This window comes from Cyanistes caeruleus, chromosome 18, assembly GCF_971803275.1.
Source record: "Cyanistes caeruleus chromosome 18, bCyaCae1.hap1.1, whole genome shotgun sequence".
In the NCBI taxonomy this organism is placed as follows: domain Eukaryota; kingdom Metazoa; phylum Chordata; class Aves; order Passeriformes; family Paridae; genus Cyanistes; species Cyanistes caeruleus.
In genome coordinates, this window is record NC_141718.1 from 13,733,459 (window position 1) to 13,747,700 (window position 14,242).

Consider the following 14,242-nt stretch of genomic DNA (forward strand, 5'->3'; position numbering starts at 1 on the left):
AGCAATTTCCTGCCTGGGTTGGCCAAATGAAATAGAACTGCAGTGTACTAGTCCTCTACCAAGGGCCAGAAAGAAAGGATTGGCATTCAGCCAGCCTATCCTCAGAACGTCAGACCCAATAGGAGCAGCAGGAAGGTGTTCAAATGCTCTGTCCACAGTGCTGCAGTACTTGGATGATGTTGTCAACCTCTTCAACACCAGGAAAGAAACACTGGTTTCTCCCTGAAGGTAAGATGATGAGACAAAGTTCCTGGTAGGCAGAGAGACACTCCGATTACCTAAGAGGACAAGGTTGATAAGATACATAAGTTCAGGTTCATGCTCCTCAGGAACGCATATTTGGGTAATTACCTTGCCCTTACACTAATAGGATTTATATTACTTTTGAACATCTGCTGCTGATATTGACTACAATATGACAAAAGCTGAGCACAACAGATGATGCTACAATCTTTAATAGGCTCATTCATTGTCATAAACCAAATACACCTAAATACAGTTCTGAACAGTAATTTTCCCAATTCTTTCATGCAGTTTCATGTCCTGTTGTGCACAGCTTTTCAGAGAAAAGGCCTAAAAGAGCCACTGCACACACATGCACAGTGATTTTTTGATGCCTTCACACGAACACAGAGAGAAATCCCTGCCAGGAGGTATGATACAACTTGCTGGCTTGAACAGGGCAAACTGAGGGTAAACAGAGCAAAATGCTGCTCTGGGAAGTGAAGTTCAGGCTAAAGCTGCAGGCTTGTTAGCTCAGGCTCACACATGACTGGGGATGGTGGGGTGCAGGTCAAACAACTCAAATATGAAACTCAGGTCTTAGCCATTTACCAATCATAAATAACAGATTTAAATTTAACTTTTCACCACATAGCTCGGGTACAATAGAATCACAGAATCATGGAATGGTTTGGATTCAAAAGGATCTTAAAACTCATCTTGTTATACCCCTGTCATCAGGGACACCTTCCACTAGGCCAGGTTACTTCAAAAGCCCTGTCCAACCTGGCCTTGCACATTTTGAGGGATGGAGCAGGTACAGCTTCTCTGAGCACACTGTGCCAGGGCCTCCGCACCCTCACAGGGAAGTTCTTCTCAGTATCCCAATAACCCTGCCCTCTGGCAGTGGAAAGCCATTACCCCTTGTACAAAGTACCTCTCCAGCTCCCTTGGAGATCCCTCAGGTACTGAAAGGCAGCAGTAAGGTCACCCTGGATGCTTCTCTTCCCCAGGCTGAATAAATCCAACTCCCTTTTCTTTCCCTAGCCTTTTCTTTTTTTCTCTGATGAATTAGGTTTTATTGTTGGAAAATTATCAGACAATATTGAAGTGCTTCTTTTTTTTTAACAAGACCTTTACTTTTTCCCTGTGGTGCCCTAAAAATAAAGTATCAAATAATGTTTATCGTTTTTAAATCTTACATGTTTCATTCTTGCTGGACATTCAAGAAGAAATATGCCACATTAATTTCTGCACAAACTGAATTGCTTCAGATTTTGGATATTAATTTCAGATTCATATTATCCAAGACAGAGCAGATGCAGCCATGCTGTTTCAGTGTCCTTTTCAGAAGGACAACTGGGCGTTTTTCCACTGGACAACTCAGGTGCTCAGACAAGTATTCCTGGTCTTCAGGGTTCCTGCATTGAGGCTGCATTTTGGGGGGGCACGGTGCGTGCATGAGGACAGCCCCTGATCTCAATCCCTTCACATTTCAAGACGAACAAAAGACACAGAATTGAAGCAAGAATATTTACGATTTTATATACCCTTTATATTAACGTTTTTTGGTAAGTACGGGCATGTTCAGGAGCTTCTCCTCGGTGACTGCCCAGAGCCTTCACCAGCGCAGCAGGACCGGCAGCCGCCGAAACCCGCGCGGAGCCTCCGTAAGTGTTCAGCGGCGGGATCCTTACATCCAGATGCGTCCCGGGGCCATTCCCGACGTTCGGGACCGGCAGGCCTCACCCGCTCCAACCTAGCACCCAGCAGTCACCGCCAGCTGGTGCCCCCGCGCATGCCGCCCGCACGGCGGCGATCAGCCCCCCCAGCTCCGGCGAGTTCGCCCAAGGGCCTGACGGGGCTCCCGGGCCGCCTCACCGCGCAGCTTGGCCGCACCACACCCGCTCCCCCGCCTTAGGAGGCCGCGGCGGCCGCTCCCACGGCGCTGAGACACTCGGCTTCCGCCGGGATGGAACCTGGGGGAAAAACAGGGTCCCGGAGCGGCCGCGCGCCGCACTCACCCACCTGCGCCGCACTCACCCACCTGCGCCGCACTCACCCATCTCCGCCGCTCCCGCCCGGCCGCGCGCTCCCATCACGCGGCGGCGCACAGCCCACATTGGCCGCGCCGGGGCACTTGCAGCACGTGTCTCTTCTTGACCAATGGGTGGCAGCCGCGTGGCTCCACCCCGCGGGGGCAGTTGCGGCGCCCGATGCGATCCCACCGCGGCGGAGACAAAGTGGGCCCGGGCCGTTGAGCCCGCACCGGTGCCGGCGCCCGCATCTGCATCCGCACCCGCACCCGCACCCGCATCCGCACCCGCATCCGCACCCGCACCCGCATCCGCATCCGCACCCGCACCGCACCGCACCGCACCGTACCGTACCGTACCGCGAGGGGGCGGCGGGGCGCGGCACAACGAAGTGCAGCGCAGTGCCAGCTGCTCACCCGGAGGGGACCGTGACCGGCAGGGGGCGGGGAGGGCTCGAGGCACGCGCGGCCGCCGGTGCATGCGGCGCGGGCCCCGGCCCGATGGCGGCCACTGCCGCCATGTCCCTGGGTAATTACAGCAGCCTGAACCGAGCCCAGCTTACCTTCGAATACCTGCACACCAACTCGTGAGTACTGGCTGAGGTGGGGCGGGCCCGCGGCACCTGGCCAGCTGCGGGCACCGGCTCAGTGCAATGGGCCTGGCCCAAGCCACGCAGGCCGGTGGGGCTGACCAGCCCCCGGCCCGAGTGCCTCGTGGTCCCTCTGGGGACCGGCTGTTGTACCGTGGGCAGGTCCGCGGGTCTCAGAGAGCCGGTGTGTGGGGACAGGAGTCGCCGGGAGGAAAGGGGAAGCCCATTGGGCAACCATACCCGCACGGCCGGACCTCTGCAGAGCAGTGTGTGTACGCTGCCATGCCGGCCACCATCCCTCTGCAGCATCTGGCTTTGTTTGTGACTGAGTGTTTTGCAGGTTTATTTTTAACAGGATTATGATACTCTTTTTCCAGTCAGATTTTTGCATGTCGCCAGTGAATCCCCCAGAATAACACCTCTTGAAGAAGAGGCAAAGCCATTTTTTAAAATGAGTTTCTTCTGAGCGTATGTCTAGGAAGCGCCATCAGGAAGTTGTGCTTAGCAGAGTCAGGCACCCATCAACAACTGCCTGCTGCTCCTACACCATGTATATGTAATGCCATGTATAGAGGAGATGAAAGAGCTTGTTCTGCCCAAGCTGGAAGAACTCTGTGGAACCACTTGGCATTGCTTCATTTTGATCAGCGGGTCACCGACATAAGATTGTCTGCTGATGTTCTGTGGAAGTGTTGACTTACTGTTATCCATCAATTGAAGAACAAATAAAGTGCAAGTTTATCTTTTTGTTTCCCTTTTCAATGTGTGGAGGATCACAGCAGTCTGCAGCAGTCCAAAGATGGCATAGAAACATGGGCAACTTGGTTTCTAAGTATTTTTGTCTGGTTCTGTTGGTAATGAGATACATCCACAAGAGCAGTTAAGACTAATCTCACTTACATACACCAAGACCATTGCAATCCATTTATTTTCAGAATCAGGAAAGTAATGGGCTTTGAACAGGGGAATAAACCTAATAATGGCTTCATGTCACATTCGGGTCTGCTCTCTAGCTTGGCTAGTAGCAGTTGCATATGGAGTGAACAGTCTGGTGCCTGAAGATGGACAATATTGAGTCATGCTGTGGTGCTGTTTTTGATTTGTGAAATTCTCATGTCCAGCTCCAGAAGACGATTTTTATGGATTAGAAGACCATGCAGATGATTGCAGTGCTCTGTCAGCAGACTGTGTTTGCCTGCAGAGCTCCAGAACTCTGTCCATCTTCATAAGAAGATAAAGCCTGTGCTGTAGAAAAGACTGAATTGTTGCTGCTGCTCTCAAGTATATTAAAGCTACTTCATATTGCCGTTGTGGTTATGCTGCTGTCTGCTTGTGGTGTGCTGCATGTCTACAGTTATACCTGCATTACCGAATTCTTGGGAAGAGCTGGAAGCTAATGCTTGGATAAGCCAGAGCCTCTTGTCCATCGTGAACAAAGAGCCTTGTGAGGTTTTAGGAATCAGTGCATAAGTCAAATGCTTCTCTAAGAATGGCAATGGGAGTAATGGAAGTCATTATAAAAACAAAGCACCAAAGTAACACAAAGCAAACAATGTATCCTGCTCCTCCAGTAAAAAGAATTAACAAAGAAGAGAAAGAGCAAATACCCAAATCAACCCAAGGCAAACATAGGGATTTGATAGAGGAGACTGGGCTTTTGGACTGTTCTCTCTTGCTGAGGAACACCATCCCATCTTAGATAAATTTTAGTTCAGTGCTAAGGGTGTTCTCATAGTTGAGGTAGAAATTCTTTAAATTGCAGTGAAAGACCAGATACCTGGCTGTTAGGGTGCAGAAGAAAACCATGTTGGTTTTTTTTTCCTTTTTAAGACCTTTCAGAAAAGTTTCTGTATGTCTAACTTAGAGTGCTTGGTCTGAAGTACTTTACAGGAGACAGTTGATCAGGTCCCTGAGCTTGAGGACCTTCAGCCGATCTTTCCAATAGCCACTTAATGCTTACATGTATGATGGCACATTGAGTTGAGCCTCCAGCATCTACGTGATTTGATTCAGTTGCTGTATATCACTGTGCTTTTCCAAGAGCTTTGCTTGATGAATAGTTGAGAGGAGACAGACTTTTCAGTAATGATTCTGTAATGATTAGACACAGGGTTATGGCTTTAACTTAAGAGTGTAGATTCAGACTAGATTTAAGGAAGACTGTGAAGTGGTGATGCCCCATCCCTCAAAGTATCCAAGGTCAGGTTGGATGGTGCTTGGAGCAACCCGGCCTAGTGGAAAGTGTTCCTACCCATGGCTGGAGGCTGGATTAGATGACCTTTAAAAGGTCTATTATAACCCTTATATTTCTGTGTTAAAGTTCTTTTAGATCCTAGAATGAAAATCAGTATGCATAAGCACATGACAATTACATGTGCATTGTTTTATGACTTTCCAGAGTCACCTACTTGCCTTCACATTGATTTGCCTTAACAATTAAATGCTGTTACCTTAAGATACTTCCAAAGTTATTTATTGAAATGATGCCAAAAATATGAGACCAGCCAATTTGTATTTGCATATTTTGAATATTTATAATAAAAAATTGAAGGAGTTTGTTCAAAGTTGAGGACCTGAAATTGTCTTCTAGCAGTAGGTAGCCTTTAGCTTGTAACTTGAGTGTTGTGTAACTAGAATTGTCCTGGTGAATTGAGTGAACTTCTTCCTGGAGTGGAAGAAGGTCACTCAAATAGACTTCAAGATGACTAAACGATGGACTTGAGGAAAACTAGTAATAACAGACCAACAGACCAAGTATCTCCCTACCCCCCAAATTCCCTCCTCTTGTGTTTTTTGTCTGTTTTGGCCTGAAACAGATTGCATTACTTAGAGAATGGCTGTTGTTCCTCACTCATGTGCCAAAATGAAACATTTTCCCAGATGAACCCTCCAGAACAAAAGTGAACTCTCAAGTCTCTCATTAGTAATTAGGTACTTGTCTGCAGGGTCTGGAGTCTGACTTGGTTCAAGCAGGACGTTCCTGTAGGAACTGCTCACTAAACAAGCTTTTCTTCCCTTGGGACATTACTCCAAATGATTCTTTGTAGAGGTGTTTGAAGTTGGTTGTATTTTAGAGCTGTCTAACTTGACCTTTTGCTCCTATGTTTCAATAAATTGCCAGTGTTGGACTTGCCTGTTCTGTTCATTGTCAAGCCTCCAGCTCTGCATGGAGCTCAAGTGGAAGATGCACATTGTGGGATGGTCCAGGCAGATGGGCTGATCTTTTTTATGCAGATGGGCTGTTGTTGAGACTATGGATTTTGATGATACTTTCCTCCCTTCTCTACATTGTTTCACCCATTGTGTGGTAGTAATAGTTGAATTTTGGATGCTTTGATGCAGGTTGTTGTTGCCTCTGATGATGCCTATAAACTCACTGTGTTTGCAAGTTATTTGCAAAGTGTGATGAACTTCATTTTCCCAACAACTTGTCTTGTTTTTTTATAGTTGTTTTGCAAGTAAAATAATCCCAAACTTTGTTTGGGGAGGTGTGAGAAATGGTCACTGGTTGATCATGATGGATGTGAAGTATTTCAGGCACTTTGGACTGTAAGGGAAGACCATGGGATTTGTTTGAGATTAGTTGATTGAATCAGGCCAAAGCACTTCATGGGACATTAGTTAGATATTGACAAGTGTGTTCAAATTCATGAATTGAGTAGAAGACTTTGAAGTCTACTTAGGAGTTGTATATTCATTTCTGTTAGTGATAAATAGCTGGAGTGAATTTAATTGGCTTGTAACACAGTTTCCCTTTGCTTGTGTCAGCACAAGAAGTAGTTTTGGGAGATGGCTGAGATCAGTACAGTGTTGGGCTATGTGGAGATGTTATGTTTTGCCTTTCTTATCATCTATAGCTGTGTTATCAGTTGTTTTGTTCTAGCATCTTTCTTTGGAAATCCTTATTTCTCCTACTTGCATCTTTTCTTTGAAGTATTCCTAAAATTGTGGAGTAAAAGGTGCTCAGGAAGCATAGTTACTAGTGCTGAAGCATCCATTTGCTTATGGATTACTTCCTAAATAAACTTCTGTGATGTTGACCTGTGGAGCTGAATAGACACTTGTAAACTCAAAAGAACACTTGAAATCTTTAGTCTTATGTACCTGCTCAGTCATCTCCCCAGTGGGATGTGGAATCAAACAAGGCTAAAACCCATGGGCTGAGATAAGAACAGTTCAAAAATTGGAGTGAAGAAAGATACAATAATAATAGGAAAAAGAGAAAGAGGGATAAGCCCCAAAAGTCAGGTGATGCTCAGTACAATTGCTCAGCACCCACTGACCCATGCCCAACTTGTCCCCTTACTGGCCAGCTTCCCTGTAGGAGCTGTAACTGAGCAGAACATTCTGTGGTACAGAATATTTCTCTGGCTGGTTTGGGTCAGCTGCCCTAGCCATCCCCTCCCAGCTTCTTGTATAGCTGACTAGCGTAGGACACCCAAAAGTCCTTGACTTAGGATATGCATGGCTTGCCACCAGACATCGGTGTGTTATCAACCTTATTCTCACACTAAATCCAAAACATAACTCTGTAACACCTACTGAGAAGAAAATTAATTCTATCCCTGCTGAAACCAGGACAGCAGGAAATCCTGTTCAAAGGAAGGAACACTGAGATTGTGTTTCTGTGGAAGCTTTCTGATTTGTAGATGGTTTTCTAAACACAGTTCTCATTGATCTTATCTTTGTGGGACAGTGAAGATACGGAAATCTTTGTTGTAGTTTTAGTGATAACTTTGAAGGTTTGATGTGTTTTCCTCTGACTGGAACTGTGTTGATGGTTCAGTGTGGTCACGCTGAAGATGGGTATTGAAAGCTTCTTTTGTGGTTATTAACAATGTGGACAGCTATATATTTTATGTGTGGGAAGTACCTATGTGTCTGTTCTTGGAAAGCTGAAAATATGAACAAATGTCTTCTCTTTGGTCACCTGTTGGTCTTTTTGTGTAGTGGTGAGAACAGGTTATACGTGAACGTTTTGTGCCAACAGAAACATGTTGATAAAACTAGTTTCTGAGGTCTTGGTCTCTTCATTGAACAACCTAGAGGAGCAAATCCCATCAACTGTTTCTCCACGTCTTTGTTGTTAACATTATGGTGGATGTGGTTCATCTATGTTTGAAATAATTGTTAGATTTTGAAGTTAGGTTGTCATCTTGGGCACAATTCTTTCAATGTAGAGGCATATAACGAATGGCTTCCAAATGGGAGCTGCTTATAAGAGGTGGCAGTTAAGAGGCTGGAAACTAAACATGTCTCTCGAGATTGTGCTGAAGTAATAGCTGGGTTCATGATTTTAGCATTAAGTTATGAAGGTGGCATGGTACAATGGAGTCTTTCTCAGGATTAGAAGCAGATGCATCTGCTGGATGTTAGGATCTGGAAGCTTTTTTCTGTCACAAATAACTTCTGCCATGGGACTGTGTGCAGCGGGGAGACACACCGTGTTCATAATGTTGTTCATGGCTTGTTGCCCAGAGTGGCTGTGGCTACCGCATCCCCAGAAGTGTTCAAGGCTGGGTTGGACAGGGCTTGGAGCAAGGTGTCCCTACCCATGGCAGGAGGATTAGAATGAAATGAGCTTTAAGGTTCCTTCCAACTCAAACTGTTCTGTGATTCTATGATAATCCTCATCTGGCCATATTTACTTATAAGCAGTATTTAATTGCTGTGAAAAGATCTGTCAGTGTGGTGAATAAGGATTTCCATGAACTGTTGACTGGGTCATAGGCTGGTTCATTGGATCATCATGTTCTGTATCGTGTCTGTGTAGCTGTGATATGTTTTAGACCATAGTGAGCTGCAGTTTGGAGCAGCATGCATGGCTGCCTCTAGCAGACAGAAATCACTCATTCCTAGTCTGCTGTCAGCCAGACCATAGTGTTGTACCCATTTGACTGGATTTATTTAAAATGTAGTTGAGATTCTCATTTATTTAAAGGTCTCTCTTTTTTCAAGTGTTGATGTAATTCTGCTGACTTCTGTGTTTCATTGCAGAACTACCCATGAGTTCCTGTTTGGTGCCCTTGCAGAACTTGTAGATAACGCCAGGTATGTACCTGAGGCTACCTAATTCCTGAGGTAACTTTGGTTAAGATTTAATTCACCTATGTATTAGTTGATCTTAAGCAATTTTCACTTCTAGTAGATTTTGCAAGAAAATAGAAGACAGTGCCACAATTCAGTATGAATATTTCACTTGCTCCTCTTACACTGGCACATCAAGCTCCTAAAATAAAATAAATTATTCCTGGAAAGACAGGTTTGAATGAATCCTGAAACAACTCATATTGTAAAGTAAATTGATAGCAGACACAAGATAGATTTAAAGAAAAAACTGCCTTTCTGTGTAAAGAAATGGCTAAAATATTACAGGAGCTGTGACTCTTCTGATATCTAAATAGTCATAGTATCAAACATGACAATAAACATGAAAATCAAATCAGAAGTGGGATGCTGAAAAACAGATCAAGAACAGCTAAAGGAATTTTGACGCTTGAGGAGATATGGTCTTTGGAAATTGCAGGTGTTGGGTCACCTCTCTTGGGTGTGTGGGGAATCCCTGCTGTAGCAGCCTCCCAAGCTTTGCATGCTTTTCTCTTGAGCTGCAGGAAGTACTTTCATGAAACACTGTGGAAATATTTTAGGATTGTTTTCTCTCAAATGTGATTTGTCACAGTGTGCATTTTGTGATGTAAGGTGCTGAAACTGGGGCATTTTTGAGCTGGAAAGCTTCTGTTTAGAGAATCAGCTCTGTGTGTGTGTGTGTTCGAGCAAGCCTTAGAGAGTTGGTGCTGTGTTCAGTGTTGCTACAAGTAATAAAAAGTAGGGTCTTTGAGGGTGGTTTTCCCTTCACCTCTTGGTTCCCCTCTTGCTTATAGAGAGGTTGTCTTCTAGGAAGACTGTAGCTTGGCTGGGCAGGAGGTACTAAATTGAAACAAAGTGGCTGTGGCATTTGCCAAGTGGGATTTTGTTACAGCGCTACAGCTCCAGGCATCTAGTCAGCAAACCAAGGTTGGTTTGAGAAGAGGGAAGTAGTGCTGTACATGCTGTACTTTCAGATACAAAGGAGGATGCCATGTGTGAAGGGCCTCACTTCAGTGATCTTGTAATGACAGTTTCCTGTAACAATCTTTAAATGTATTGGGATGAAGCTTTATGTGGAGTTACTAAACCTTTTGTAGGCAGCTTGACAGAAAAACTATAGGCATTGTTTCCTTTGTACAGGAGGGAGCTCATAAGCATGTACTCATTTGATTCCCAATCCCAATCCCAGAATTCTTAGAATGCCAGTGCTACTTACTGTCACCAGAACTGTTTGTGTGCCAGCAATGTCTTATGCTCAAGTTTAGGTTCAAACAGACATAAAGTAGGAAAACGTTTTCTGTCAGTGATGACTCTGAGGCCTCTGTGGACTTTGATCTGTGCAGCCAAGTTATTTTGGAAATGCTTTTGTATGCCTGGATTTTTAGCTTCATTTCCGTTTAACATTTGAATAATAGTTGTGGTTTTATTTTTTTGTAGAGATGCAGATGCCACGAGAATAGACATTTATACTGGTAAGTCACTCCTGCTGCTTCCTTGCATGTCAGCAATTAAGTCAGTAGATACCTTGGATTTAGGCTGCAAATGTCTGTTGTCCTTGACAGAATAAGAGCAAGGGTGCTTATGCAACCTGGGGTTGGTACTGATCTGCTCCAGACAAGAAAGACAAGAAAGACATTGAGAGGCAGGAGCATGTCCAGAGAAGGGTAAGGGAGCTGAAGAAGGGGCTGAAGCACATGTCTGGTGAGAAGTGGCTAAGGAAGCTGGGGGGAGTCAGCCTGGAAAAAAGGAGGCTCAGGGGGGTCTTATTACTCTTACAGCTCCCTGACAGGAGGGGGCAGCCAGGTGGGGATTGGATTCTTCTTCCAGGTAACAAGTGACAGGAACAAGAGGAAACAGCCTCAAGTTGTGCCAGGAGAAGTTTAGATTGGATATTAGGGAAAATTTCTTCACTGAAAGTGTAGTCATACACTAGAACAGGCTGCCCAGGGCAGTGGGGGAGTCACTGTCTACCCATATTTCAAAAATGTCTCGATCTAGTGTTTTGAGACCTGGTTTAGTGAACTCAGCTGGGTTACATTTGTGGTTGGACATGATGATCTTAAGGGTCTTTTCCAACTGGAATAATTCTATTGTTCTACCATTTCTTCTGTGCTATAGTGCCTGTTGTCTTTCAAAAAGGGGTACCTTTTACAAATATCTTTGGGAAGCAATTAAGTCAACCTTCACCTGAGGTCAGGCGAAATCACAGTGAAGTCACTGTTTTTAATGGATGCTAAAAAACTACACTGACACAACACAGTTTTGTAGTACAGAAGTGATTAATCATTCTGTAACAAAAATCTGGTGTTCTTTCTTACAGCTTAGTCATATTGCAGGTGTAAAAGTCCCATTTGTTGTGTTACTTTGGTTGTTAACACAGATCCCATTTTGTGGAACTTTTAACTTCTGCTTATGGGAGCAGTGAGTAAGTCTTCCCTTGCAGAGCGACGAGAGGACCTGCGAGGTGGATTCATGCTATGTTTTTTGGATGATGGAACAGGAATGGATTCAAGTAAGTGACAGAAAGTTATACTTGCATTTGCAAGCTGAGGTTTCATGTTATGGTTTCAGTTGAATTAACAGCTTAGTTCCATTGAAGAGGGCATGTTCCATGCCTGTATACACGTTCCTGCCTCTCCAGTAGCTCTTTCACGCCATATTACATAGCAAACCATTTACCTTTTCCATTGCAGAAAGCTAATCTGGTCAAAAGAAAATTGTTTTGCTGCATTAGGGTTGGGTCAGCTTGACCTGAAGTTTCCCAGTAAAATGAAGTTGGCCTTGGGGCTGAAGTGAGAATAGTGGAGCAAGAAGGGGAACAAGCATTTTGATGGCATAAGCCTTTTCCCCATCTGGCTGCCAGGTGATCAGTGTATCTCAGCTCTGACCAGAAGGTGTGCAGAAATTAAAGGCTCTGCTTTGAAAACAGTTTGCCATTGTTTCATCATGGACATTGTCTGAGATCAATACTAGGCAACATAAAATTTTAGTAATATGAGAAGAATATAACAAATGTATTTCTGCCTTGTAAATATTGGTGTAAATCAGTGTTGTATCTAGCCAGGAGAAAGCTAAAAGCTTTTCTGCTTTTATTTAGCATCAATGAGCCGTGCTGTCAACCTTTGAGTCTTGAGGACTGGTAAATCATCCTTTGAGGAGCTCTGTACAGGGCAGTGAAATTGGGAGGTGAATTTGAAGAAAACAAAGAAAATAAGCAACAACTAATGTTTTTTGCGCTGATTCTTCAGTACTTTAAGTTCCTCTTATGAAATTTTCGTTGTTTAATCCCACCTGGCAACTCAGCCCCTCACTATTGCTTACTCCTCCTCCACTGGGATGGTGGAGAGAATCAGAAGGGTAAAAAGTGAGAAAATTTCATGGATTGAGATAAAGACAGTTCAATAGGGAAAGCAAAAGCCATGCACACAAGTACAGTAAACCAAGGAATTCATTCCCCGCTTCCTATGGACAGGCAAGTGTTCAGCCATCCCCAGGAGAGCAAGCCTCCATTATGTGAAACAGTGGCTTAGGAATGTAAATGATGTAAGGCCTCACATGCCCCTCCTCTTCCTCCTACTTCCCCAGCTTTATCTAGAAAGCACCTACACCAAATTGCATGAGGCTTGGAGCCACCTGGTCTAGGGGAAGGCATCCTTGCCCATGGCAAGGGGTGGAACAAGATGGTCTTTAAGGCCCCTTATAATCCAAACAATTCTGGGATTTTATGGTATTGTCTGGAATATCCCTTGGGTCATTTGGGTTAGCCATCCCAGACATGTCCCTGCACAACTCCTTGTGCAACCCAGTCTGCTTGTTGGTGGTACAGTTTGAGGAGCAGAAAAGGCCTTGATGCTGTGTAAGCTGTGCTCAGCACTAATGAAGAAACCTCTGTATTAGCAACACTCTTCTCTAAAACACAGTTCCATGCAAGTTACCATGGAGAGATTGAACTCTGTCCTAGCCCAAACCAGTACAAATATGAAGCATTTCATTAAATTTAATTTGTGCTTTGATACACAGATTTGTGACTTCCATAAAGGAAATTGGTTTGAAGTCTAGGTACCTTCTGTATATTCTTTGGAATACAATTAAGAATGCTGAACAGGTCTTCCGAGAGTACTTTTCTGCCACCAGTGTAACTGAAGGAAACAATAAAGCTCCATCCATAAAGAAAAACTCTGAGATTGAAGTGTGGCCTTCTTGTAATCTGTAGGATCAGGGAGACGAAATACAACCTTTTCTGCCTGTGTTGAAAACTGTGTGTTTCTCTGGAAGATGCCAGATGTCTATTCTAATGCCACAGACTTTCATGGCAGCTTTTATACTGTTGTTGCTTCTGAATTGCTGCTTTTGTGGCAAAATGGGATTTAAATATTGGCTATAGTCTTGGCTTAAGATAATTTAAGGGGGATGCTCTGAACTGAGCTATTTTAGCTTTAACCATTCCCTTTCCACAAGAAATTAATATGTGTAAATATAAGTGAAAAAGTAAGTTTACTAACAAGCAAAACAGCAACAGGTGCAAAATAACAATAAATAATCACTAGATACAAAATTGCTAAATCTCATGGACTCCCTGGGAACAAAGAGAAATTCAGAATGGTAAAGTGACCCCTCTCCCCAAGATGATGCTTGCCACGGGCAACTGCATGTGAGGAGACAAAGGGAAAATTATGGCAGCCCTGCATTTTATCTCTGGTGGCAGCAGCTCCATCAGTATATGCAACTGACCCCCTTTGGAGGTCAGAGAGAAACTGAGGAAGAAAAAAACCCAAAGCAGAGCCTCTGCCGTGGGCAAAAGCTATGAGAGATGAGAGAAAGCTCTGCCAGAGTGCCTTAACTTTTAAAGAGTTTGACACTTTCCTGCTCCCACCCCCAGCCCTGTGATTCTGATTCTGGCCATACCACTAGGTATGGTCTTAAAGAGACAATCAATTTTAGGCACAGATGGGTATGGAATACAATATTTGGGTTACCCAGGACAGCTATTAAGTGGCTTCTTTTGTCTAATCTTTCAGCTAAATGTTGAATTTTATCCTGATAGTCTGAAATGCTCAGTAAAGAATGGCAGATACTGTGTGTTGCAGAGGTATTTCACAGCACTGTGCATTGTATATGGCAAATACCATGTAACTCATGTTGACTGTCTTGATGCTTGACAAAGGGCAGCCAGGTGGAAGTTCTGTGTGCTGCACCATTCTGTCAGCATGGACAGAAGCACCTAAGGAGTCTTTCATTCAAACTCCCTTCATGGGCCTCTGGTTCCATCCCTGGCTGTAGGGATCTGAGCTTTAATTTCTTGTAATGC

General features: G+C 44.3%; 1 protein-coding gene across 11 annotated transcripts in view; it reads left to right on the top strand.

Annotated features, from left to right (window-relative positions):
* Positions 1–2,182: 2,182 nt before the first annotated feature.
* The window catches only part of MORC2 (MORC family CW-type zinc finger 2), a 60,017-nt gene continuing 47,957 nt past the window's right edge, over positions 2,183–14,242 (top strand). For 4 of the 11 annotated variants that reach the window (XR_015277827.1, XR_015277828.1, XM_086856398.1 and 1 more), the window contains exons 1-4: positions 2,183–2,844; positions 8,845–8,898; positions 10,372–10,406; positions 11,378–11,446. Coding sequence is in view for 8 of the 11 variants with exons in the window: in XM_086856398.1 (XP_086712524.1) it covers positions 2,195–2,844; positions 8,845–8,898; positions 10,372–10,406; positions 11,378–11,446 (808 nt within the window). In the remaining 3 variants the exon portion in view is untranslated. Of the gene's footprint in view, positions 2,845–3,224; positions 4,292–8,844; positions 8,899–10,371; positions 10,407–10,496; positions 10,599–11,314; positions 11,447–14,242 lie in introns of all 11 variants that reach the window. The other 7 variants (XR_015277829.1, XM_086856400.1, XM_086856401.1 and 4 more) reach the window with 5 other exon arrangements.